We start from the raw sequence: 27,296 nt of genomic DNA, 5'->3' as shown, positions 1-27,296 counted from the left end.
AGTGTCTCCACTCCTCCTTCCGGCATATTCATATAACAGACAGTTTCTACATGGGAAACTTAATTATGGGAACTTAATTATGAATGCTAAACATTTTAGCCTTATTCTGAGGACTAATATTAATTGTGCTCTGCAGACATTCTAACATCTGATGTTTTTTTTTAGTTTTGACATGTTCCCATTTCTAAATAGCTTATTTTATGAAAACAGATAATGGAGAAATCTGCTACAGAAATTTGTCTGTTAAACCATGATGCTGATTAAGATGATTATGCAAGCTAAAACAGCACAATAGCAAAAACTTTCACAGGAGTTTAATTGTCATAATGACAGATTATGCAAGGATTATGCACATTTCCTCGTTTACATTAAACATCATGCAGATTTAAAAAGAATCAAAGTATAAAACAGGATTTAAATGCCCTTTTTTTTAAAAAAAATGTACAAGCTATAGGGCTGAGGCTGCACCCCTTACCCAAGCAAAAATTCCCATTCAAATTTGTAGGAGTAAGGAGTGCAGGTGCAGGCTGGAATAAAGATCTTTTCCCTCCCTCCTCTGCTATTAGTGGTGGGGAAAAGAAGGATTGTAATTTCCATCCTGTTTCTACTCCATTCACTATTCCATTCTATGGGGATTTCCATACTACCTTGCAAGAACACATCACAATGCAGGGGCCTGTACCTCCTGTGATCTTTAATGATATCTGGAAAGCTATTAGAACACACTCAAGAAAGGGCCATTGATTGATATCTGTAAAGGATTTTTCTCAGCAAACATCCAGAAAAAAGTCTGGGCATTAGGCAAGCATTATCAAAATAGTAGAGCCAAGATGTATTTATTCTTTCTAAAAGTAAATGAGCCAAGATGTTCAAGTTAACTGAACAGGGGCAGACAAGCATCTATCTGATGTGGTAAAAGATCTCTCTAGACAGCAGGTAATTTTTTTTAAAAAGTGTTTACACTTTAGTAACAATCCAGACCTTAGAGTCTGTTTCATCATTTGCAGCTGGGCAGTCACCTTTCATGGCCCCCTTAAACATACAGTAGTGAAACAAGGTAAGTTTCCATATTGCATTACGCAACCAAAACAAATTAAGTTATTAACTGAATTTTATTAAGTTAAATACAAAGAACATGGAGAATTTATCATTATAGAAATTTTAAATAATCAGCTGTTTGTTTTTATAGAAGCTATTAAGGCAATCTGTATATCAAATATGGATATCTTTTTAACTTGACTATATCTAATACTATACGTATGCCTTTAAGTTTAAAACAATTCAACCTTAACAATGGAGCTGTGATCAGTACCTCCATAATACATTATCCATTTTAGTATAAATTATTACACAAGCACCAATAAATGAAGTTGACATTTATTGGTCCCTCAGTGCTGCCGAAGACCCAGAGTGACTGAAGGAACCAGTTCTTCAGATTTTGGCAGCTCATCACTGGTTTTAAGTGTCTTACTGTTCTATGCAAAGCAGCAAACATCCACTTCTACCATCCCACGCTCAGCCATACAGGTCCTGAACTCCTTGATAGCTCACATGATTGCCTCTTCTTTTTGTAAGGCAGAACTGACCCTCTTCAGCATAAACTTCAAACTACATTACAAAAACTGGTCATCACCCAAATGCTTTACTAAAATGACCAGTTACTGCAAATAACTTGATTTTTTTTTAAATTACTGTTACAACCTTCTCAATATCAGAGAGGTAGTGAATTAATACCTACCTGTAATTTTTTGTAGCAATACATTTGTTCTCTTGGCAAAGTCCAATGTAAGATTTCCATGTGGGTAAAAACTCACCTGGAAAATAAGCGTGGGCATTTTGTTCATCGCTGAGTTTCCAAGGTTTGAGGTTTATATACAGGAACATTTTTCTCACTGAGTGATGGGAACCCCTTGATCATATCAGCAGCTTTTTCTGCTATCATAATGGTTGGGGCATTCAAATTCCCACTGACCACACTGGGCATTATTGAGGCATCTACAACTCTCAGGTTTTCAACCCCAATTACTTTGGTCTGAGGATCAACCACAGCAGTGGTGTCAGACGGCTGCCCCATTTTACAGGTACAAGAAGGATGATAAGCACTATCAGCCTTCTGTCTTATGAAAGCATCTATTTCTTTGTCAGACTGGATATGACTTCCTGGCTGAATTTCAGGACCACAGAATTTTTCAAAAGCTTTCTGAGCAAAAATTTCTCTGGATAACTTGACACACTGACGAAATTCCCACACATCTGTTTCTGTACAGAGAGGAAACAAAGAGACTATAAATACACACACTGGTTAGAAATACTTCCCTTTGCATAATTCAAACAAACAAACAGCAGCATCATAATGCTAGTACAGGACAGTGTGCTATACCAAGAAAAGGCGGCAAAATTAAAGTGGAAGGAGGCTTATATACAATTTAAAGGCTCTCAACTTGTTACTGAAAGAAAAAACAATGGGAACTTTTTTCCAAGATACATTCACCAGGGGCAAAATTGTCACTTGTCCTACACACTTGTACAGGAGAGTAGGATGAATAAAAATGATACACAGGAATAAAGAGGGTATGGGCTATGTGATCACCAGCTGAGTGGGGGGAGGCAACCAAGGTGTGTGGTGGCCTTTACTCCCCCTCTTGCACAGGTGGGTGTGGGGTGAACAGGAAGGGGCAGGGAACAGGCAGGAACTGTCTTTTTGCTCAGAGTTTGTACAGCACCTAGCAAAATAGCATTCTGGTCATTAACTGGGGCTCCTCTGAGCTATCACAACATAAATAGTAATAATAATACCAATGTGCCAACCAGCACAGTTGAGCCGGTGTCAAATGGGGAGTAATTTCCTACTGATATGGGCAGGTAGTTAGATCACTTCTCCTGGGAGCAAGGGGGAAGGAACTGAATGAGACCAACTCAATATAGATACCAGGCATTTACCCATTGACAAGTAGTTTGGTTCAATCACAGGATGGTCCCTTGGATCTGTACTTTTCAGCTTTAGCCAGCCCACACTTGTGCTCCTCATGGGTCCAACATGAACCTGCAATAGCCCCAACACACCGCATGACAAAATTCCATCTAGACAGACTTCAGAGTCCAATGCAATTTTTAAAAACATGGAGTCTTCTTACAGATTACCCAAACAAAATATAAAAAAGGGAGAATAAAAGGGGAGGCCACAATATGAACATTTTTTCTTATGTTTTTTGGTTATATGCACAGCACAGGAAATAAACTATTTCTAATACAACAACAAGCAAATGTTATTTCAGTTTAGTAGTAGCTGACAGTTCGGATGACCAAATTACTATCATCGTGAAGTAAAAACCAGCCAAAGAAAACAGATGTACTGTATATAGTGACAGTTTCACAGTATGAACTACAGACTTTTGAATCTACATTATATATTGAGACAACAAAAAGACACACTACAAAGGAGTTAAAGGGAAAACAAAATATTATAATATAGAACTTGATTATGTACTACTGATGACAATGACACAGAATCAGGTTCATAGCCCCTAATAAACTTATTGCGTATTTTTCCAAAGATAAAGAGTAAAATTATTCTGGCACCAGCAACAAATACAATTTGTAAATATTTTTGCAATGTAGGCAATTAAGTCACATATTTTACACAATACTGAACAATCTGTAACTTGATCACTGTACTAGTATTAATGTTTCCAATAAACTGTAAATCTCCTTGCTAATTCAGGACATTGCTAATTTGTGTCCTTAAACCACTGACCTGGTAAGCTTCCAGCTTGGAAGCAACACGTCCATGATCAATCACCTGAGAAGGAAGAAAATGGAACTGAATGTCTGGATGAGGAACACCTGGCTGACTTCTAATAAATCCACCAGATTCTAAGTGAGCAGTAGCTCCATCTCCTAGAGATTGAGAAAGAAAGAAAGAAAAATTCTAAAATATTCAAAAGGCAAGAAAAATGTGTATTTTTAAAATCCTTGTTTCAGCACCATTTCTCCATGCCCCATACACCTTTCCACTTGTGCAATGCACACAATTATGTCAATCAAAGACAGTGAAACTGCGAGGGGTGCAAATCCATATGCAATTAACTTATAACTTGTGCAGTGTACATTACTTTCATCATGTTTATCACTAAATAAATGTAAAATGTGTTTGACTTTAAAAAAATCCCAAGGTGTCTCCAGCTTCCTAAATCTTTCCATTTACTTTGGGCTAGAATGGGGTATTACAGTTTGCTTAATATGAAGGGCAGTGCACTGTTGCAATGCTTCTGAAGCAGCTTAGATGGAAGATTGTCACTGGGAGTGTCCGCTGGTTGAGGGAGGGAATAAGCTGTGGCAGCTAGATATCCAGTGCAGTTAATGCTCCCAGATGCAACAGGGAGCTCTGCCCACTCCCTGCCCCCTGACACCATCTGCAGACCCTACTTCCCCTCCACACTGCTGTACAGCACGCCTTTAAATCTCTGTGCCACCCAACTAGATGAGTCATAATCCATCCTTTTAAAAATAGTTACTTCCAGTAATAAAAAGTCATATGTATGCAATAGCACATGATATATTGGGCCAAATGCTTTGCTGTGACACCACGCTAAGACAGTGAAACTGCATGGGGGGTAGTTTAGCACTGAAATTGTCTTATTTGTTTTACTTGCTAAGAAAAATCTTTACAATTTATCCTTGAAAATGTAATTTAGGGACTGGGCTACTATAAGACAGGAGAATGCATTATTTCTGGACAATACAAGTACAAGTAAGTTTTAAGAGTTCTGGACAATGCAATGAGATAACTACCTTTTATGGAGTTACACCAAGGATGAATTTAGTTCAGTGTATTTGTTTTCTAGACAGTGTCTTAATACATCATTTTCTGACTTCACTTTTTACAGTAGCTTTTCTCAGTGGCCCATAGATTTAAGTATGGAACATATCCCAAAATGGGAGTTAGGCACAAATGCAAACATTTAGCAACATGCAAAGATTCCCTGCCTGAATTTAAGGGTAGGGAACGAAATGCTACAAAAAAAGTGCATCTCAACCTCATTTGTTACAATAAACATTACATTTGTTAAAATAAATTCTAATTTGGAAAAAACTAAGCAAATTAAAGCTAAAGAAACTGCACAGTCTCCCCCCATTTGAACTGATTTTTTAAAATCTCCAGTTTCTGCAGAATTGGTAATAATAAAGCTTCATTGGGAAAGACACTCTGGGATTCTGACATATATAGTTCAGCTAAAAGCCAAATTTGGTAATCCTATAGAACTGAACAGTGGGACAGTTTCACATTTTTTACATACCTGTAAATTTCCAAAGCCATTCTAAACCAATCTTTGCCATGTTAATAAGCTTTTGTGCTTTGTAGAGAGTAATAGGTTTGGTGCACTTCTGCTGTATGTACACTTCTAAATGATCTTGAAGATTCTGGCCTACCCCTGGTACAAACAAACAAAAACCGCAAGAAATTATATACAGGCAAAATGTAAATGTTTATATACAAGCAGGTACATTTTCCTCTATAAACTACCCTGAATGGAAACTGAAATAACCTCTTACAAAGGCAGTGGTGTCAAACACCATGGACCCTGGGCCTAGTCCAGCCCATTTAGGCAAGCAGCAGACACCACTGATTTCATCAAGTTAATGTACCCTATCTACACACACTCACATCATTTTATTATGTCTACTTTAAGATGAGATATAATGTGGAGCTGTCAAGTGGTGCCATTACCACAGAAAGGGGCATAAACAATTATAGCATCAACACGTTAAAATGACCACTTTGAAATATGTGCATTTGTTTCTGTTTGTTTAATGGCTATGTGTTATTTCAAGACATAAAATTTAATTTCTTTGTGACCTCCATGCATCACAAGAACCATCTAAAGGGTAAAACAAAGTCTAATAATTTGTAGAGGTATCGTTAAATGTAGAACGCTGGTGACATTTCTAGTCAACATCATCATCATCTTGTTCATCATTATGTTCTCTGTTGAGTATGAGGGGGTTACCATGATCTTCATTGCCTTGGCAGGTACACAGTTCTGTGCAGGGAAGATTGTTCTAACTACAGACACAGTTGATTCTTCTGTGATCGAAACTGATACAGGCTCAAATAAGGTCTCCATTGGCCCTTGAAGAATCCAGGAAGTAGTTCATCCTCCACATTTTTCCATCCATGTCGCAATGGTGATCCAGTATCTGGTTTACCTATCTGCAAAGACATGCAAATCTTTGTTTGTCAAGTTGCTCTTTTGACATGATCTTCAAAACTGCCCTGACATGATGGTAGTTTGGCCATTTGTCCTTTTTGATGGCTAGATTGAGGTACAAGAAATTCAAGTCCTTGAGGGTATCCTTTTCTTTCTTGCTCTGGTCATACAGCAGTGCTACCAATTTCCTTGCTGCAGAAATTACAACTTGTCCATTACTCTATCCTAATTTGGCAAGATCTCTGAACCTCTGTTTTGACATTAAACACAGATTTTTTTCCCTCAATATCAAACAGGAATGACACTAGGTCACATCCTGTTAATGCGTATACAGCAGGAAGTATGTTGCAGAAGTCAGGAGTGAGTGCATCATAAACTGCACACATAGGTATGAAGCAACACTTGTCAGTTGTGTTGGTAATGTTGCCTATTTCAATCCACATTATCTATATGTTTCACTTTTGGAAAGTAGTGAACAGCAAGTTCCAAAACATCTATATCAAGTGACGTATTCCTATAGTTCCTTTGACACCAAGAGACCCAAAAGCTATATTGGCACATACAGCTTCCTCTTGAATACTGTACAAGTTCTTGGACTTCTTCAGCACCTTCACTTCTGCTGGTGATGATGGACTTTCCTACTTAGGCCTCAGGAAGAAGGAGTATTTGTGTTGGTGTGCTCCTACACCCTCAGGTTCACTTTGAACCATATATTTACAGAGGAATTTTACAAATGAATGCTTGTTGGATGCCACGTTTAGAAACTTCTTCCATGGAGGCACAGACATCCACCAATCACCTGACATTTCTTGCATCCTTGTTAGATCCTGTCTGGCGCTATTTTTCTGCAGTTTTCACAGAGTTACTGTTGTCATTATCTGTCAAAGACTACCCACGGCATCTCTGATATACCCTGTGGTTTCTTTGTCACATGCTCTTAGCTCATGGATCCTTTCAGCTTGAGCTTCCAGATGATGTCCTAATTCAGCTTTGTCTGTTCTTCTCATTGTTCCACAGCATGGAAGAGGAACATAGGCACAGGTCCTACTTGGTGACTAAGAACAGTTGCCATTGAAACAGCATCGTTGCATCTTACTAAGGACAGGGCTCTTCAGAAAACAATTTCTGGTCTGATAAATGCTGTGATAATCCCTCCCTGGGCAGGCTTAAATTTAGTTTTCTTGATCATGTCAGCAAATGTTTGGTGCCAGATTTCTTGACTGGGCTGAAGATGTTACCTGTCCAATCAGAATCAAGTGCACCTCTCACAAATCTCTCCATTTGTTCTTCACCAACATCTGCTATTTTCAGTAGAGAGTCTTGTACATCTGATGTTACATGGTGTCCATTATATATGGTGATAAGCACCTCTAGATGTGACTCAGGATCAAATGGGTTTGTCATATTGCTGATGACATGGTTGGTAACTGCTGTAAAATGCTTTTCATTCCTCTTCAGTGCAAAGGCAAGGACTTGTTTGTGAACTTAGTCTTCACTACTTCTTGTTAGGCCACTTCTTTCTCTCAGAGTTTTTGCATATTCACTCAGGACATGTCATGTGAGTGTCTATCTGACAAGGGCTGGCTTCTTTCTTGTCAGTACTACAATCCCACTACTGCCCTATGAGTCTTTGAGGACAGTTTTCCCTGTTCCCATGTCACTCCAAATTCCACTGAAAAAAACAGAAGTATGACATACAGCAAATTCCCCCCAGATTCAAAGGCAGTGAATACTACTTCAGGGAAATTTTAACATATCAAAAATGTAGATTGATATCCATCTGGCATAGTTGGCTCTGTTTGCAGTAAAGATGCATTGAAGCATGACCTGCTATGTCATGTGAAGTTTCCAATCACACACTCACTCTGCATGGACATTTAGATGCAGTGTCTACATAACCTGGAGAAAATGCTCCCAGACCTTGAATGTAGGAGACTGGGCATACCCACATATCTGAAAGTCCTTCAGTAGTGACCGCACATACTGAATTACAGCACAAACAAGCTCTTTAATGACGTTGTAAGGACTGTTGAGTCTTCAGACTCAGACACCTTTTGAGTGTGAGCCAACATTTGCCAGACAAATGCTGGAACTACATGAGTACCTCCTTCCTGCTCACACAATTTAACAAAAGAATAAAGTTTTGGAGCACTCCGGGCCTCTAATGCTAGAGCCAAGCCATAGGGGTATGTCTATACCCTATGCAATTAAACACCCACTGCTGGCCCACGTCACCTGACTGGGCTCAGGCTAAGGGGCTGTTTAATTGTGGTGTAGACATTTCTGGCTCGGGCTGGAGCCCGAGCTCTGGGTCCTGACAAGGGGGAGGGTGTCTGAGCTCGGCTCCAGCCTGATCCTGAATATCTACACTACAATTAAACAGCCCTTTAGACTGAGTCCGCTGATGCAGGCCTGCAGCAGGTTTTTTATTGCAGTGTAGACATACCTATAGAGCACAGCTGAATTGCTTAGCAGCAAGCATTTGATCTGCATTACAAGCAGCATACACATCAGTATCAACAAGAAGGTCTAGCAATCCTGCGTCTCATCAAAATTTCGTAACACATGCAATAAAACAGCACAGGGTGTGAAAAACATCCAGGTGAATCACATTGGTACCAAGTTCATTTGGAGAGTCCATTTCACTTGTTGAGTGACAGCACACAGCTGCTGATCCATGATCTGAACAAAAGGCACCTGTCCTACAGTTGCTGACATTTCAGCACAGTAGTATAGACTGTGGCCATGTCAGCTGGTCTGGCATCCGTAATAGGTGAATATGCAACTGCTGGGTAGGTTCTCTTCTTTGTTGCAAGCTTGTGGTTGAAACCAGCCCAAAATGGAATCACCTGAATGAGAACAATATTATGAGTCAACAGTGTGCCCTTGTTGCCAAGAAGCTAATGACATTTTGAGCTGTATAAGTAGGAGCATTGCCAGCAGATCAAGGTATGTGATCATTCCCCTCTATTCAGCACTGGTGAGGCCTCATCTGGAGTACTGTGTTCAATTTTGGGCCCGACACGACAAGAAGGATGTAGACAAATTGGAAAGAGCCCAGAAGAGGGCAACAAAAATGATTAGGAGGCTAGAGCACATGACTTATGAGGAGAGACTGAGGGAACTGGGATTATTTAGTCTGCGGAAGAGAAGAATGAGGAGGGATTTGATAGCTGCTTTCAACTACCTGAAAGGGGGTTCCAAAGACGATGGATCTAGACTGTTCTCAGTGGTACCAGATGATAGAACGAGGAGTAATGGTCTCAAGTTGCAGTGGGGGAGGTGTAGGTTGGATATTTGGAAAAACTTTTTCACCAGGAGGGTGGTGAATCACTGGAATGGGTTACCTAGAGAGGTGGTAGAATCTCCTTCCTTAGAGGTTTTTAAGGTCAGGCTTGACAAAGCCCTGGCTGGGATGATATAGTTGGGATTAGGTCCTGCTTTGAGCAGCGGGTTGGACTAGATAACCTCCTGAGGTCCCTTCCAACCCTGATATTCTATGATTAGCGTTATTTAGTATTGGTAGGACATCACAAGATAAAGTTTTAAAAGACACCAGGAGAGAATTCAGACAGTGTTCATTGTAGGTGACAGGCGTTTATTTTCCCAGGTACTTTTTCATAGTAAATCAGTTCTGGACTGTGATGAAGCAGAGAAACTACCCACCAGCACGGCAGGGGTTAAAGAGAGCCGTTGGGCCCAGCTAGCCCCGCCCCATTATACCTGCAGCCAATGCCAGGCCTGGAGAAAGGAGAAAAGGTGAGAGCCTGGCTCAGTTCAGTGCTGACTAGCAAAGAGGTAGGAGCCTGGGATTATGGCAGGGCACCACCCAAGGTCCACAAAAGGGTGCTATCGGAGGCAAGCCATCCCAGTGAATTGGACTACAAGGGCCATGCTCCAAACTGAAGGGATAGTGGTAGGAAGTAGCCAAGAGCAGTGGATTTAGACCCCCCGATTGGGAGGGCCCCTATTCAGAGGTTGTCATTTGGTAGCTTTGATCAATAAACACTATTAAGGTACTGAAGTTAATTTATCCAAAATGTTGTCATAGTCATGTTACAGTGTTTCTGGAACTGTGCAAAAAATGACAATTTCTCATTGTTGGTAGCATTGTTTCACCTCACCTACAAACTTATGGCACCAGTTGGCAGCACCACATCATACTTCATCTAAACGTACATAAAATAAGCTTTCAAAGTACATATGACGTGGGTATGTGTAGCGTGGGCACATTACATTCCAAAAATATGGCCCTTTTTGGAGAATTGCCACATGCTTAATTTAAGGTATTTATTCAGGCCATATGCCGGTATTGCAGAATGCAAGGAAAAACTCTCCCATGTTATTCCTCATGGTGTGTTGACTCTTAGACCTAACAATGATCATTTGAGTAAGATTTTCAAATAATTTAGATATGCAATTGTTTGTTTAATTTTCTTGAGCACACATAGGAAAATGGAGCATGCAAGAAGCCATATAAACAAATAGCAGAAATAGTTCTGGTTCTAACAATGGTAGGCATAATTTCTAAATGCAACGATAACTTTTAGCTAGAAAAGTTCAGTTACTACATAAGGCCCATGTTCTACCCTCCATCCTTATATTAAACTCTGATTACTATCGGTAGGCAATCCGCTGTGGATCAAAGAGAATGTACAGCTCTAATTTAAAAATATCAGTGATACATACGGCTTCTTTGCTTTAAAATAAGTTATCTACTGCCATAGTTCAGAAAGAAATGAATATTGGACACCATTACATGGAGAGGTGCAATGTATAAAAGAGTTTTTTCTAACTTCCATTAAAGTCAACGGGAGTCTTTCCATTGACTGTAATGGTAGTTGGTTTGGGTCCACAGAGCCTGATCTAAAGGCCACTGAAATTAATGGCAGTCATTCCAATGACTTCAATGGGCTCTGGATCAGACCATTAGGGAGGTGAAAGATAAAACCAATAAAAAGATTACCAGGAAGGTGACAAACAACAGGGATCCCTAATTTTTTGAGGTCATCTGCATTTCCAACCCCAGACAACATAAGCAGCTGTGGGGAATTTATGGCACCTCCACTTAAAATCACTTCCTTACTGGCAAGAGCCTGAAAATTAAAAATAAATTTTAAAGAAGATTATTACAGGTTTGATTTTAGACCACAACCAATATTTCCAAGAGCTTTTTTTTAAAAAAAAGATACTCTATTTCTTTAGAATCATACCAGCATCCATCTTTATTATTCCAAATGCTTTGCTTACCTTGGTATAAGTTTCTATGGACAGAAATAACTCAGATGTCACATTGGAACACAATGTGAACTGAACAAAGTTTTGTAATTTATTAAGACTGTAGGGTACACAAGCATTTAATTGATCAAATAACATGATTGGCAGTACACTTGCACACTTCTTTCCAGAACAGAGATCTACAGTAACTTCAAGCAAGGAAACAGCCAGAGCCTGTTCCATTTTCACTAGTGATTAATAGATTAAAAATCCTGAAAAAGATTTTACACTCTGAGGTATTCTGTAATATGTTAGCTCAACAAAGTCTCTCTTCAAGCATTGTCACATCCTCAGTCCAACTGAGGCGAATTTTTGGTTTCACAGCCCTTGTGGTCTCATGGATTCCACACTTCCATTGCCCCACATAGCTATGTGCTATAGCAGGGAGCCCTTATAAGTATGTATACATACATTGTTTTGTATGACAGTTTTTTCATTAAACAGCCTAAAGAATGTGCATCTCTCAGCTGGTTACTACTTATGCTGCTAACCCTTAGCTGAGGACCTCAGAGGTTGACCTATTTATCTCATCGGTACCTAGTGAGTAGACATTCATTATCTAACATCTTCATCATCTCCTCTCTGACTCTTTCCACCCATAAGCTTCATGGTTCATATTCATTTGTTTTCTCTTGCTCTCAGTTGTCAGATCAGCACTGCAGATCTAGGGCAAAATCCTGCCCTGTCTCATGAGGGGTTGGAGAAAAGTGTGCAGGCTGCTCTTCCTCTCCTCATCCCCAACTCATCCAGTCAGCAGCTAGACAGAACTCTGATCTATCACTCTCTTCATTGTTAGACGGGGAGCAATGAATGTGTCCAACAGGAAACCATGTCTCCAAGGGGACTGATCTCCAGGCAAGGTTAGCAATTCTGTCTTTGGCAACAGGTGCTTTTGGGGAGCTCAGTCTGTTTAAAGGACCATTACAGTTTGCTACAGAGCACATTTCTCCCCTGCACCCCTGAAATCAACCTGCCTTATATTAACAAAATGGCTCAGGAACTCTCCACATGTCCAGCACTTTCCATTATAAGGTTCAGAATAGCAAGAGCAGAATTTTGCCCTTAGATATTTGAGATCTTAGGGTCAGAGAAAGTGCTATCAGCATTGGGGAAATAAATTCAAACTTTTGCATAGTGGGGAGGTTAGGAAAGAAATATTCAAGAAACTTAAAAGTGACTAGATTACATGAAATACATGTAAAGGGACAAATAGGAGTGTATTCACATAGGGAAGTAGAAACAAAGGCCATTTAAATCTGATACAAATCCTAAAGCTACTACTACTTTGAGCTATAGAATGTTGTAAAATTAACACTGCACTGGTGCTCAATGTCCTGTAATACATCTCATCTAGCATCACTGAGCATACATTGAGCAATCGGCATCTTTGAACATACTTTCATAACTTGCAAAGCAAATGCCATGGAGTGGGGGTACTGCCAGGGGGCAGCATCCATTCGTGAAAGGGGCACCGGGGTCCGGGAGGGACTTGGGGCCCACCAGCAAGCGGGACACCGGCCTGCAAAGGGCTCTCCAGAGGCTGGAAACGCTAATTCCTTGGATGACCAGCAGGAGGTGCTGCAGGGGTGAGTCCCGCCCCATCACACATACCCCTCACCCCATAATTTTCCACAACTGTGAAATTTAAATCAACAAAAATAAAAATGCTTAAAAGTAAACATAGATATTATCCATCTAATACATGTAAATAGACTTCTGCTAAATGTGTATATAGAGATTTGCCTCAATTTAATAAAATCACTAGAAATGACAAAAAAAAGAGCTCAAGAAGGCAGCTCTTGTATTGCTCATCTGCAGACACTAGAATTTAAGCCCAGTGTTTACTTTTGTAGAATTTAAGACTCTACACTGTGTCTCCACTTTAATTTTAGCTGTGGTATTTTAGGCATGGTTCTGTAGTCTTCTAAAAATGACCAACTTGATTTTTCCTTTATGTATACAGGCAATACCAGTATGCGAAGTACCATTTACTTTTACTATTCCTATTTTCTTTCTGACTGATAGAACAGAACAAAACTTACAAAAAGTTTGATTTTTATTAATTGTTTTCACACTACTCATCTGATGTTACTGCTAGCACACCCAGTGGTGACTTTTTGCTCCCCCTTGTATTTTTCTGCTCTGGACAATTGTCTAGTATGGTAGAACTAATACACAAAACATTCAGGTTTATTGAATTGGTTCATAAAACAACAGCTATGCAAAATCTCTACAGTACATTGCATAATGTATACAAAAATAGTTTCAGCGAATCATCAGAGAGTCACTGTGTAAATGAAGTATGTGTTCACATTTTTGTTTCCTAATGAAAATGTGGCTTGTTTCAAATCATACTATTTCCAAATGTGTACTCTTATCTCTGCTCTAGGTTATGGGTTTATACCCAGTGCAACCCTGCTGCATAGACATTCATAGCTTGTAATTCATGTTGTATATAGTCATGTAGTGCATTTAAAGGTGACCTCAGAGGAAAAACAATCAAATTGGTCCCTTATATATGTACACACACATATATAGTTTATGATACATAAAAAAAAGTCTGAAAGCATTCCCCAACCCCCATAAATATTCTTTTTTGCTTGATTTTTTTTACCTAAAACATACCAGGACTACCAAGGCCATTTTATTTGTTTTTTCTGAAGGACTTCTGAAATGACTGGGAGCTTTCTTAAGGCCGTATCCAATGTCCATTAAAATCTGTGGGGATCTTTCGGATTTTAATGTGCTTTGGATCAGGCCCTAAATCTTCACTTAAAAGGGAAGACTGAGAAAACTTCAACAATCAAATAGTTTTTCCTAACTGTTTGATTTCAATAGTTGTTAACTAAACAAATATAACACAGAATTTTAAATAAATAGTCTATAAAAATCATTTCTCTTCTCAATCAGGCTTCCTTGCATAGTTTCTCTGATGTCATAAAACTATTAGTTCTCCCGTCATCCTTAGAATCTTCCCAGAAAAAAAACAAGGGAGACGAGGCTTGAATTTCTAATATTAAAAAAGTGGGGGGAGGGGGAGAGAAGAAACTGTGGTATCTTTTTTATGTATCATAAAGCAAGAAAGGGTCACCTTTTTACTCTTGCAAGCTTTTACTTTTAATGAGATCAAGCTGAAAGTTAAATTTTGAAACTGTCATGCAGATCCCAATTTAGTTTTCCCAAATGCATGCATTTTTCTAAACCCCTTGCACTTGAATTAGAAATGGCAGAAAATAAAAACCAGACACTGTGGTAGAATGACAGAGGAATCAGAGCGCTCTTTTTCCAGGAACATATAAGAAAATATATTGAATAAGACTTGTGTAGCTGAAGTTTTAAAAAGCACATTTGGCCCTAATACATTAAAATATATAATAACTGGGCAGAGAGAGAGAAAAAACAATGTCCTGCACTTACTTAGATGGTGCACTGAGGCAGCGAGATTAAGTGATTTATCCAAGGTCACACAGGAAATCAGTGGCAGAGATGAGACTACCTTCTGGGTCTCCTGCTACCCATCATGTGGTCAACTAGCTCACCAAATCATATCAATATTTATACACAGTACACATGATGTTCCTGTATCTAGTACTTTATTTTTAGGGCCAAAACTAATAAAAGTACACTTGTCCTGTGCCATCGTTCTCAGCCAAACACCTTCTCTATAATAATGAAAGATTATTCATGTTCATGTAAGTAAATTGCTCAGTAAAGTGACAGGTGCTGTTTCTGGCCAACTTCTCCTCTCAGACATATGGGGCTCCCATTAAAGTCAATGAGAATTCTGCAACTTTTGCCCTGCATTATTAATGGAAAGCATCATTCTAATTGGCTTAGAAAAGAATAGACATGTTCTGTGCTTTAGCAGATCAAAGAATAGTTTATTTATATTATCTTTTAACATTTAGCAGGTGTTCAGTCACTCAACGCCCTCTACATATTGATTCCTGTGGGTATAATGTACTTCAGACAATCAGGATGCTGGGGGAGCACTCAGGGACAATAAGGCTGTTGTGGGGAAGCTGGATGAATTTGTTGCATTGGTCTTCACAGTTGAGAATGTGGGGGAGATTCCCGGGCCTGAGCCATTCTATTTGGGTGCGGGTCTGGGGAGCTGTCCCAGATTAAGGTGTCATTGGAGGGGGCTTTAGAACAGGTTGATAGACTGAAGAGTGGCGGGTTACTGGTGCCAGATGGTATTCACCTGGGAGTTCTGGGGGAACTCAGGTGTGACACTGCAGGACTACTCACTGTGGTCTGTCGCCTATCATTTGGATTGGCTTCTGTGCCAGGTGGCTGGAGGATAGCTAGTGTGATGCCAATTTTTGAAAGAGGTGACCCTGGCAGTTGCAGGCCGGTGGGCCTGACTTCAGTGCCGGGCAAGCTGGTTGAAGCTATGGTGGAGAGCGGGATTGTCGGACACATGGATGACAATGGCTTGTTGGGGAATAGTCAACATGGTTTTTGTGGGGGGAAATCATGCCTCACCAATCTACTAGAATTCTTTGAGGGGGGTCAACAGGAATGAAGACAAGGGGAATCCAGTGGATATAGTGTATTTGGATTTTCAGAGAACCTTTGACAAGGTCCCTTGGGCAAAGTGGGCAGTCATGGGATGGAAGGGAGAGTTCTCTCATGGATTGGTGACTGGTTGGAGGATGGGAAGCGAGGGGTAGGAATGGATGGTCATTTTCAGGATGGAGAGAGGTAAATAGTGGTGTCCTCCAGGGGTCTGTACTGGGCCCAGTCCTGTTTAACATGTTCATAAATGATCTGGGAGGAGTGGGCGGTGGGGTGGCGGAATTTGCAGATGATGCAGAACTACTCAAGATGGTTGAGTCTGGGGCTGATTGCGAAGGGCTACGGGGGATCTCTCAAAACTGGGTGACTGGGCAACAAAGTGGCAGATGAAGTTTGGTGTTGATAGGTGCAGGGTGATGTACATTGGAGAACGTGGTCCCAGCTGTCCATATAGAATGATGGGATCTGGGATGGCTGTTACCACTCAAGAAAGAGATCTTGGAGTCATTGTGGATACTTCTCTGAAAACACCCACTCAATGCACAGTGGCAGTCAAAAAAGCAAACAGAATGTTGGGAATCATTAAGAAAGGGATAGATAATAAGACAGAAAATATCATATTGCCTCTATATAAATCCATGGTATGCCCACATCTTGAATACTGCATGCAGATGTGGTCGCCCAGTCTCAAAGAAGATACATTGGAATTGGAAAAGGTTCAGAAAAGGACAACAAAAATGATTAAGCGTATGGAACGGCTTCCATATGACAAGAGATGAAGAAGACTGGGACTTTTCAGCTTGGAAGAGAGACAATTAAGGGGGGATATGATAGAGGTCTATAAAATCATGACTGGTGTGGAGAAAGTAAATAAGGAAGTGTTATTTACTCCTTCTTATAACACAAAAACTAGGGGCCACCAAATGAAATTAATAGGCAATAGATTTAAAACAAACAAAAGGAAGTATTTTTTCACACAATGCACGGCCAACCTGCGCAACTCCTTGCTACCATAAGACCATAACAGGGTTCAAAAAAGAACTAGATAAATTCATGGAGGATAGATCCATCAATGGCTTTTAGCCAGGATAGGCAGCGATGGTGTCCCTAGCCTCTGTTTGCCAGAAGCTGGGAATGGGCAACAGGGAATGGATCACTTGATGATTACCTGTTCTGTTCATTCCCTGTGGGGAACCTGGCATTGGCCACTGTCGGAAGACAGGACACTGGGCTAGATGGACCTTTGGTCTGATCCAGCATGGCCGTTCTTATGTTCAGTGAACTCAAACTGTCAAGATTTATGCTCTCCTCCCCTTTGGTGTATTATTATTCCAACATTTCACCCTTGTTATTAGAACTTTAAAATAATATCTGAATCCACCTTAGGCAGTTACCTAGTTACATATGTAATAATCAGGAGTAATATTCAAAAGGGAAGAGTAAGGGCTTGTCTACATGGTGGGGTAATGCGAGCTACAGGGGAGTGATTTCTAAAGTGCACTAATGTGTTGTGTATCAATTGGTCTGTGTAGACCTTGCTGGTGTGCTTTAACATAGTGCTATCTGAAACAGTACTACATTAAAGTGCACTAAGGAACCTTTAGTGTGCACCAGCAGGGTCTATCCAGACCAAATGATGCACAGTACATTAGTCCACTTTAGAAATCATACCTCCTAGAGCACATTACCTCACAATGTAGATAAGCCCTCACTGAATACTTCTTTTCTTATGAAAAGTACTGAATTGAAAGCCCCAGAAACTGAAGTCCTCCATTTATCCATAGAAAAGCTAAGAAGTAATGGCAGTTACTCATTGTTTTGCTAATATTCCTCGATCCTGACCGAATATCAAAGGCCATTTTAGTCCTGACTCCCATTCCATTCTTGGCTTATGTGCTGAGACTACCAGCGCATGTCCCCCTGGTTGTGACAATCTCTGTGATGTGGATGCCTGTTCAGTGGAAGTTGGAGTGAAATCACAAACCCATTTCATATAGGCTACCAAATAGCCATAAAATTGTTAGGGTATGTCTATTCTGCAGCTGGGAATGTGCCTTATAGTAGTTAGTCATTACTAGACTTAACTGGATTCAAAATGGCAACAAAGAATGACTCTATGTTCCATTATCTATCCCCTAAGCTATTCAGACTCCATAGGAGATACTCAGTTTTAACAGATTTTCCTAAATTGTTTTTCCAGCACATTAGTAATTCAGTACAATAGCCAACACACTGTAACTGTGCATGACTACAGAGTAGGTTCCAATTTCAAACCTCAAGCATAGCCTTTTCCTTTCTACACTCTCATCATTCCCTCTTTCAGCACAGAGAATATCCTGATGTCTGAAATGATAAAAAGGAAATATATTTTCTAACATAACTATCTAACAAAGAATCATATCCTTGAAACTGACTAGTGTTTTTGAGCTACAGTATTACATCTGAAAAGTGGAATTTTTGTACAGAAAGGATGTGTCAGTCTTAGTTTCTATTTGTTGTTAAATAAGGCTTATTTTTCTTTGACCCCATTCTTTCAGGAAGGGAAATAAAAATTCTTACCTTTTTCCTTTGCCCATTCTTGACATACTCAACCCCTATGGCTTTTGTTCCTTGAAACAAAATTTTCGTTACAAGCGTTCTATCTTCTGTGGACAAGTTTGGGCGTGTTATGGCAGGGTGAAGGTAAGCACTAGCTGTGCTCCATCTTTGACCTACAAAATACATGTTTTCATTTAACATCTGCAAGCATCAAAATAGTTCATGTGCCTTCATTTTCAAGGTATTTTCTTGTCTTTCTTCCTATACAGAAATTAGAGTGGGGTGCCACATTTATCATTCAGAAGAAAGAGCTTTAAATTTAAGGACTAAAGGAATGAATGCAAACAGCTGATAGCAGCATTATGAAATCCTCTCTCCTTTCTAAGGGAAGAAATGTTTTGAAGTCAATGAAAATACTCCCATTGAATTCAATGGAAAATAGATCGACCCTTAAATACCATTTATAGGTTAGATACATACACTCCCAAAGTAACTCTTTAAGGTTTACCTCTGTGTATAGTCATATCCATCCAGCCAAATCCTTCTTGTTGGTAACCATTCATATCATCTGTGAAAGAATAGCCAGCCTGCTGGGCTGCACCCAGGAATGCATGATGAAGAGGATGGTTCGTCTTTCCTCTTGACACATGCAACGGTCCATTCCCACCTCTGTACAGGTTAGGACCCAGCTCATGGGTCTGTGCCTTCTTAAAATAAGGCAAGCAAAATTCATAGTCCCATCCCACAGCACCTTCTCTATGCCATCGATTGTAGTCTTCTGCATGCCCCCGAATGTACACCATAGCATTGAGAGATGAGGAGCCACCCCACACTCTACCTCTGGGCCAGTACATAATTCGATTATCCATGTGCTTTTGTGGTGTTGTGTGGTAATACCAATTATATTTTTCATCACAAAGATTATAGGTTAATGCAGCAGGCATATGAATCTTCCACATTAATCTTTTACTACCTAGAAGGGTGTCTTTAGGGCCTGCTTCCAAAAGTAAAACAGTACTAAGGGGATCTTCAGTCAATCGGCTGCCTAATACACACCCTGCCGATCCAGCTCCAACTATGATGTAACTGTAAGAATCTGCATTTTCAGAACTAAGTTTAGAACATGTACGTGAAGTTTTTAATTTTTGCCCACTGTAGGCTAGTAAGCTTTTGAGTAGGGGTGGTTTAAATGGAAATCCTGTTACTTTGTGCATTTGACTGATAGAAGGACCATAACATTTTTTAACTCCTTTGATTAAATGAGACATCCTTTCTTATATGTGTCTTCTCTTTTTAAGAACTTCTTGTCCCATACAATGCAGCATCAAATATCTTGTCCTAGAACACAAAAAAGATCTTAAAAATGTATTATGATGCATCTAGTTCAATCATAAAGGACTGCAACATGTGGCCTAAAATTTTGATGCGTCATTTTAAAGCAAAGCTGGCATCCACATTAATTATACGGCTATCCAAATAGATAACTGCAGTGCCAGCATGACAATAAACATTTATTTTATTGCAACATGCTGCTTTGTTATTCTTTATATGCAAGCAGTTTAATGCCAGTTGATTAGCATTGTTTTTTGCATTATATGCAGTCCACCTAAATGTGTTAGTTTATTCAAAATGCTTATCTGTTTTTATTAACATTTTTAAGAGGTAGCTAAGCATAACTACTCCCAGTTTGCCTAAGGGGGAACTGAGGCACAGAGAAGTGATTTGCTAAAGGTCACACAGCTAGGCAATAGCTGACCCTAAGAATGGAATCCATGTGTCTTGATTCCCACCCTAATGCCCAGTCCATGTAGATATATATGGATATAATATAGCCCTTGTATTTAATAGGGGTCTGAAAACCATAGGAAGACAGGCCTGCTCTTGCAGATGTTACAAGACAGGGTGGAATAGCTACAGAGAACAGGTCGTTTGGCAAGAAACAGCAGGCCACAATCTCCTTCGTTCACACTAGTTTTAGATCAATGTAATTCCATTACTCCTGGTATTACTAATCCCAATTGTTCAAAAGTCATGAGAATAATAAAATTGTAGGTGTTCTTTCCTCCATCATCTGGGAATTTAAGAAAAACACGAAATATTGTGAGACTCATGATAAAGAGTGTGAGTCAGCAAACCTGTACATCAGATTTACACCAATGTAAAGGAGGAGAATCATGCCTATTATAGCTGCTGTTAGGTCAGCCATGGGTCTTGTGCTGTGTATAATTTACAGGTATAGAATCATAGAATCATAGAATATCAGGGTTGGAAGGGACCCCAGAAGGTCATCTAGTCCAACCCCCTGCTCAAAGCAGGACCAATTCCCAGTTAAATCATCCCAGCCAGGGCTTTGTCAAGCCTGACCTTAAAAACCTCTAAGGAAGGAGATTCTACCACCTCCCTAGGTAACGCATTCCAGTGTTTCACCACCCTCTTAGTGAAAAAGTTTTTCCTAATATCCAATCTAAACCTCCCCCACTGCAACTTGAGACCATTACTCCTCGTTCTGTCATCTGCTACCATTGAGAACAGTCTAGAGCCATCCTCTTTGGAACCCCCTTTCAGGTAGTTGAAAGCAGCTATCAAATCCCCCCTCATTCTTCTCTTCTGCAGGCTAAACAATCCCAGCTCCCTCAGCCTCTCCTCATAACTCATGTGTTCCAGTCCCCTAATCATTTTTGTTGCCCTTCGCTGGACTCTCTCCAATTTATCCACATCCTTCTTGAAGTGTGGGGCCCAAAACTGGACACAGTACTCCAGATGAGGCCTCACCAATGTCGAATAGAGGGGAACGATCACGTCCCTCGATCTGCTCGCTATGCCCCTACTTATACATCCCAAAATGCCATTGGCCTTCTTGGCAACAAGGGCACACTGCTGACTCATATCCAGCTTCTCGTCCACTGTCACCCCTAGGTCCTTTTCCGCAGAACTGCTGCCTAGCCATTCGGTCCCTAGTCTGTAGCTGTGCATTGGGTTCTTCCGTCCTAAGTGCAGGACCCTGCACTTATCCTTATTGAACCTCATCAGATTCCTTTTGGCCCAATCTTCCAATTGGTCTAGGTCCTTCTGTATCCTATCCCTCCCCTCCAGCGTATCTACCACTCCTCCCAGTTTAGTATCATCCGCAAATTTGCTGAGAGTGCAATCCACACCATCCTCCAGATCATTTATGAAGACATTGAACAAAACCGGCCCCAGGACCAACCCTTGGGGCACTCCACTTGATACCGGCTGCCAACTAGACATGGAGCCATTGATCACTACCCGTTGAGCCCGACAATCTAGCCAGCTTTCTACCCACCTTATAGGTATAACCGTGAATCTTTCAACTACCAAAGATACTGACAATCCATAGCTTTTCAAGATAGATTTTCTTATAGAGTTGGATTGGAACCGTGTGTAGCATATTTGAGGAGACTTTGTGTCAGTCTCTTATGGCAAGAGGTTTGTAACAGAATGCTTACATGTAATTACAGATATGGCCAGTACATGTTACAGGAGTAAATCCCTGGAGAATGGAAGATTCTGAGAGTTGTAGTCTCCAGGCAGGATACATGAGGGAGATAGGTCAGCTGATCAAGCATGTGACTGCCTGCTGGAGACTTTTAAAAGAATGCATGTGAGTCACTTTGAGAAAGAGGAGGATTGGGGGTAAGCTTGTTGAAGCAGGTGGCCTGGAGTAGCTGCAAGGGCTATGAAGGGGAAAAAGGGTATGTTTTGTCCCAGCCAAGCTTGTAGAAAGTGGAACAGGCCTTTGCTATCCAGTGTTTTCTATTACTCTGACCTCTTTTGCATCTTCTTTTTATTAATAAAACTGGCCTTGAGAAAAGAGGCATGAAACTGAAATTAAAAGGTTAGGCTTTATTTTGACTACCCTGGCTGGTGAATCTCCTCTCCAACCCCAGTTTATATATGTAATTAGGGTAGTCTCTAACACAGGTGTCATAAATATAAAGGGAAGGGTAAACCCCTTTGAAATCCCTCCTGGCCAGGGGAAAGCTCCTCTCACCTGTAAAGGGTTAAGAAGCTAAAGGTAACCTCGCTGGCACCTGACCAAAATGACCAATGAGGAGACAAGATACTTTCAAAAGCTGGGAGGAGGGAGAGAAACAAAGGGTCTGTGTCTGTCTGTATGCTGGTTTTCTGCCAGGGATAGACCAGGAATGGAGCCTTAGAACTTTTAGTAAGTAATCTAGCTAGGTATGTGTTAGATTATGATTTCTTTAAATGGCTGAGAAAAGAATTGTGCTGAATAGAATAACTATTTCTGTCTGTGTATCTTTTTTGTAACTTAAGGTTTTGCCTAGAGGGGTTCTCTATGTTTTTGAATCTAATTACCCTGTAAGATATCTACCATCCTGATTTTACAGGGGGGATTTCTTTATTTCTATTTACTTCTATTTTTTATTAAAAGTCTTCTTGTAAAACACTGAATGCTTTTTCATTGTTCTCAGATCCAAGGGTTTGGGTCTGTGCTCACCTATGCAAATTGGTGAGGCTTTTTATCCAACATTTCCCAGGAAAGTGGGGGGTGCAAGTGTTGGGAGGATTGTGCATTGTTCTTAAGATCCAAGGGTCTGGGTCTGTAGTCACCTAGGCAAATTGGTGAGGCTTTTTACCAAACCTTGTCCAGGAAGTGGGGTGCAAGGTTTTGGGAAGTATTTTGGGGGGAAGGACGTGTCCAAACAGCTCTTCCCCAGTAACCAGTATTAGTTTGGTGGTGGTAGCGGCCAGTCCAAGGATAACGGGTGTAATATTTTGTACCTTGGGGAAGTTTTGACCTAAGCTGGTAAAGATAAGCTTAGGAGGTTTTTCATGCAGGTCCCCACATCTGTACCCTAGAGTTCAGAGTGGGGGAGGAACCTTAACAGGTTTGTAAGGAGTCTCCAGTAATGGGTGACCAAAGAGAAGCCAGGGAATAATTAAACCTCTATTTCAAAACAGAGAATGCTACTTCCTGGGGAGGCTAGAACCAGATGCAATCTTCCAGAACCATTTAGTTGTAGATGATCACTCATGATTTCTCAACAGCAACAGTACAAAAAGTGGAGCTTGAAGTCTAACCCTAACCAGGGAGAATCCAGTTCAACACCTCAAAACCTGCGGAGAGTCTGGTTTCAGAGAATATAGTACCCACCTAAAAGGGCTAAACAAATACCTCCTAAGAAACTAACTGCAGCTGATAACATACTCATCCAAGAGCAGGTTATACAAGAATAGTAAGGGGTCAAATCATTTCCATACAATGAAGTTTCACTGTTATTCAAAACTCTAATATAAGCTATATGCCCTATTAGCTGTGGAGGTGTTTTGTAGTAGGATTAAACCTGTTTTAAATAATTGCTCAAGGAACCAATACATATTTGTTACTAAGAGGGGGAACAGAGGTGTACTACTTTTCTCAGGGGATGCGTCTGAGCAGAGACCTTTAGGGAAACCGTCTGAATACAGAGAGCGATCTCTGGTATAGGTTTCACCATTAGTTTAACAGAGTTTAAATTCTAATTTACATTTCATGGGTTTTTTGTTTGTTTGTTTTTGCTTTCTGTATTGAAACTAGACCTGTTTTATTTTAGATATTGCAACTTCAAGTTTCTTAAATAAGGTTAATCACTGTTGGAAATCCCTGACCAGAGAAAATGAACTATGACACCAGAAAGGTCAAGATGGAAGTGAGACAGCAGCTTACAGACGGAGACCAAGGCATTCAAATAAATCTGAATGCTAGTGTGGGCATGGAAAAGTCCCATGATTCTTAATCTAAATCCAATATACACAGTTCTCGTTGCTTTTATCTTGTTAATCCCTCAAATAGAATGCCATACAAATTCCTATTTCGGTTTGTGGGGAATGACCCAAATCTCCTTATACCTGTATTGGACTATATAGGAGAGGCATATTGAGATCTTTATTATTGTTGAAAATAAATTCCTTTCAGATTTTGTTAGAGTCAGAAGAAGGTTCTCAGTGGTAATTATGTAAAGTTCACCCACTTTCTCTGAGGATTTGTTAGAACATAGATACTGTTTTACTGTGACTCATCTCAAAAGTATCATGGTTTAGTTTTCCTGGATGTTTATCTTCACTCTTGCAATACTTCCATTAATAGTATTACCTAGTGGTTAACCCTCTGCAAGAAGTATGACTTGCCTTTCTTTTTCCATTCCAACCTAAGGGTGAGATATTAAACACAGCTAAATGAATGATATTAAACACAGCTAAATGAATGTCTATGGAAACATTTTAGATAATTTTCTCAGCAATTTTGCTAGTAGCTGAAGTTAATTTGTTTAAGGACATATGGCAGGATCGTTTCTGCAGTATTTAAAAGTCACCCAGACGAGGGCCCATAAGCAAGTGACTCATGCACTAGAGAAACCTTTTAATATAAAGTAAACATGGGGCCCAGACTCCCAACAAGCTGCCGAAAATCGGCCTAGTTCCATTTGCTTTTGGGGAGCCTTAACCTTCAGCCAGCACAAACGACAAGACGGTCCGGTAAACCGCGTCGCTATCACACGAACGCCTGTAAGTTTCAGGGAGCTGCAGGGGGGCAGGAGAGGCCCAACGCAGGGGGGAGGGGGAAGCCCCCCCCGTAGGCCAGGGAAGGAGCAGGCAGAGCATGGCCACGCCGCTGCCACGAGGCAGGTTGAACCCCAGGAAGCGCCTCTGCCGGCGCTGCTCGGCCAAAGGCTGGGGGGGGGGGCAGGGAATGAAGCTGAGGGAAGTTCCCCGCCCCCGCCCAGAGCCTTTCCAGCACCTGGCGCGAACCGAGCTCGCGGCTGAGGCTCGGCCCGGGTGGGGGGTGAGGCGAGCGCACTCCGGGGCTCCCAGCCACCGCCCGCCTTCCCTGCCCCAGTCTCGCCCCCACCCGGCCCACGACTCTCCCTCCTCAGGCCCCAGCCGCACTCACGGGGCAGCGAGCCCGGCTCCTCAGCACCATCGGCCGCGGCCCCGCTCGACTCCGGAGCCTTCTAGCTCCGCGCCGAACTTTGGACAGCGGGAGTCCGCTGACTGGCCCTTGGACCATCCAAAGGGCAGCCAGAGCCGAGGGGGGCGGGCTCCTGCCCCGAGCCGCCTCCCCTTCCCCCCGTCCCTGTCCCGGTTGCAGGCTGGCGTCGGGGCTGGAGGGGCTTCCACGAGCCGCGGCGCACTTCGGGCTCCAGTTAACGGCTGAGCCCGGGGGCTGTCTCCCCCTCTGAGCAGCGAGTCTGCTGGGCCGGCCTGCACCTGCACGGAGCGTGGGGAGCTGTTCAAACGTTGACTTGCCTGGAAAACCAGACTTGTCAGCACGTAGCTTTACTTCTTGGTGACCTTACAGCCGGTAAAAGCCACCGCTTTTCTGATTACTGTCCCTCCTCACATCTCCCTGTTTACACACGGAAGAGCGTCCCGCAGTTTAACCCCAGTTTTGTCTTTTGCCCTTGCCAGCTTGCTGCTGTTTCACTTTTCTGGCCGCAAAACGGCATAGAAATGCTGAATCGTAAAGTTTAAGGTAGGCAAAACTTTATACACGTCAGTCTGTGGTACTCACAAGGGTCATTGTGGTGTCTAAGTGCCTCAACTCTTTAATATGTTTAGCCTCAACATTCCTGTGAGGTAGGGAAATGCCATTATCTCCTTTTTATAGATAACCTCTCTGTGCCTCTGTTCCCTAGATCAGTGGTTTGGGGGTACACAGAGGCTTCCATCCAGTACATCAGCTCATCTAGATATTTGTCTGGTTTTACAACAGGCTCCAGAAAAAGCACTAGTGAAATCAGTACAAACTAAAATTTCATACAATGAGTTGTTTGATCTGTACACTGATCTGTACACTGAATATTCTATTCCAATTGATTTATTTCATAATTATATGGTAAAAATGAGAAAGCAATATTTCAGTAATAGTGTGCTGTGACACTTTTGTATTTTATGTCTGATTTTGTAAGCAAGTAGCAAGTTAAATGAGGTTAAACTTAAGATACGCAGGACAAATCAGACTCCTGAAAGGGGTACAGTAGTCTAGAAAGGTTGAGAATTACTGCCCTAAGTGACTTGCGCCTGGTCATCCAGCTAGTGTGTGGCAGAGAAGGGACTTGATGCTCACAAGTCCTAGGTTAGTGCTGTAATGATGCTCACAAGTCCTAGGTTAGTGCTCTAATCATTGAATCATCCATCTTCTCCACAACGAAGACATAGTACAATACAGCATATAGCACAATGAGGCCTTTAGATGCTACTGTAATACAGATAAATCATTTAAGTAAATCCCTCACCTCTATTATTTTTGGTGCATACTTCACCCTAGTACGAACTACTCTAAGGAAATGTTTAAAAAATGTCGTTCCATTACTAACACCGGTTTATCACCTTTCCTGTTAGCAACATTCGGAGCCCTAAGGCATCTGTACACTGGTGTTTTCTATTCAGTTTCGGTTTTCAGAGGAGTAGCCATCTTAATCTGTATCAGTAAAAACAACAAGGAGTCCTTGTGGCACTAACAAATTTATTTGGGCATAAGCTTTCATGGGATATAAGTGGAGTGGGTTATATCCCACGAAAGCTTATGCCCAGATAAATTTGTTAGTCTCTAAGGTGCCACAAGGACTCCTCGTTGTTTATTCAGTTTCAATTTTTCTATTGAGCTAAATAAAACGAGAAAGACCCATAGTGTAAATCTACTTTAAGGCATCCTAACTTGTTTTTACTCAAAAGTAGGGATGTTGGAAATTTGCAGAGAAATAATTATTAAAATGGTGGATGTAT

The 27,296-nt window shown here is 41.0% G+C and overlaps 2 protein-coding genes across 5 annotated transcripts in view; one reads left to right on the top strand and one right to left on the bottom strand.

Annotated features, from left to right (window-relative positions):
- Positions 1-268: 268 nt before the first annotated feature.
- On the bottom strand, positions 269-25,625 carry CHDH (choline dehydrogenase). Of its 3 annotated transcripts, none has more exons than XM_073351536.1 (9): positions 25,462-25,625; positions 24,664-24,718; positions 19,054-19,883; positions 18,567-18,718; positions 11,176-11,305; positions 5,298-5,432; positions 3,755-3,897; positions 2,941-3,043; positions 269-2,259 (listed from the first exon to the last, which is right to left on the bottom strand). In XM_073351536.1, exons 3-9 carry the CDS (start codon positions 19,811-19,813, stop codon positions 1,841-1,843), a joined length of 1,842 nt encoding a protein of 613 aa, XP_073207637.1. In that variant the 5' UTR covers positions 19,814-19,883; positions 24,664-24,718; positions 25,462-25,625; the 3' UTR covers positions 269-1,840. The 3 variants fall into 3 exon arrangements, with proteins under 3 accessions (XP_073207637.1, XP_073207639.1, XP_073207638.1); XM_073351538.1 differs by having other exon boundaries at positions 24,699-24,718; XM_073351537.1 differs by lacking the exon at positions 24,664-24,718.
- IL17RB (interleukin 17 receptor B) overlaps positions 25,432-27,296 on the top strand; it is a 39,184-nt gene continuing 37,319 nt past the window's right edge. The window contains exons 1-2 of one of the 2 annotated variants that reach the window (XM_073351542.1): positions 25,432-25,872; positions 25,980-26,043. The gene's annotated coding sequence lies outside the window, so the exon portion shown is untranslated. Of the gene's footprint in view, positions 26,044-27,296 lie in introns of both variants that reach the window. The other variant, XM_073351543.1, reaches the window with a different exon arrangement.

The sequence above is a fragment of the Lepidochelys kempii genome, chromosome 7, assembly GCF_965140265.1.
Source record: "Lepidochelys kempii isolate rLepKem1 chromosome 7, rLepKem1.hap2, whole genome shotgun sequence".
Classification (NCBI taxonomy): domain Eukaryota; kingdom Metazoa; phylum Chordata; order Testudines; family Cheloniidae; genus Lepidochelys; species Lepidochelys kempii.
The sequence above is the reverse complement of the archived record's forward strand: the minus strand, read 5'-3'. Positions and strand labels throughout refer to the sequence as shown.

Excerpts from the sequence above, each read along its gene's own strand:
- CHDH (XM_073351536.1), bottom strand. The coding sequence starts at position 19,813 with ATGTCTCATTTAATCAAAGGAGTTAAAAAATGTTATGGTCCTTCTATC. Across the intron at positions 3,898-5,297 it reads ATGGCTTTGGAAATTTACAG|GAGATGGAGCTACTGCTCAC; the intron begins GTATGTAAAAAA and ends CTCAATCTCTAG. Across the intron at positions 2,260-2,940 it reads ACCAAACTACTTGTCAATGG|AAACAGATGTGTGGGAATTT; the intron begins GTAAATGCCTGG and ends CTCTCTGTACAG.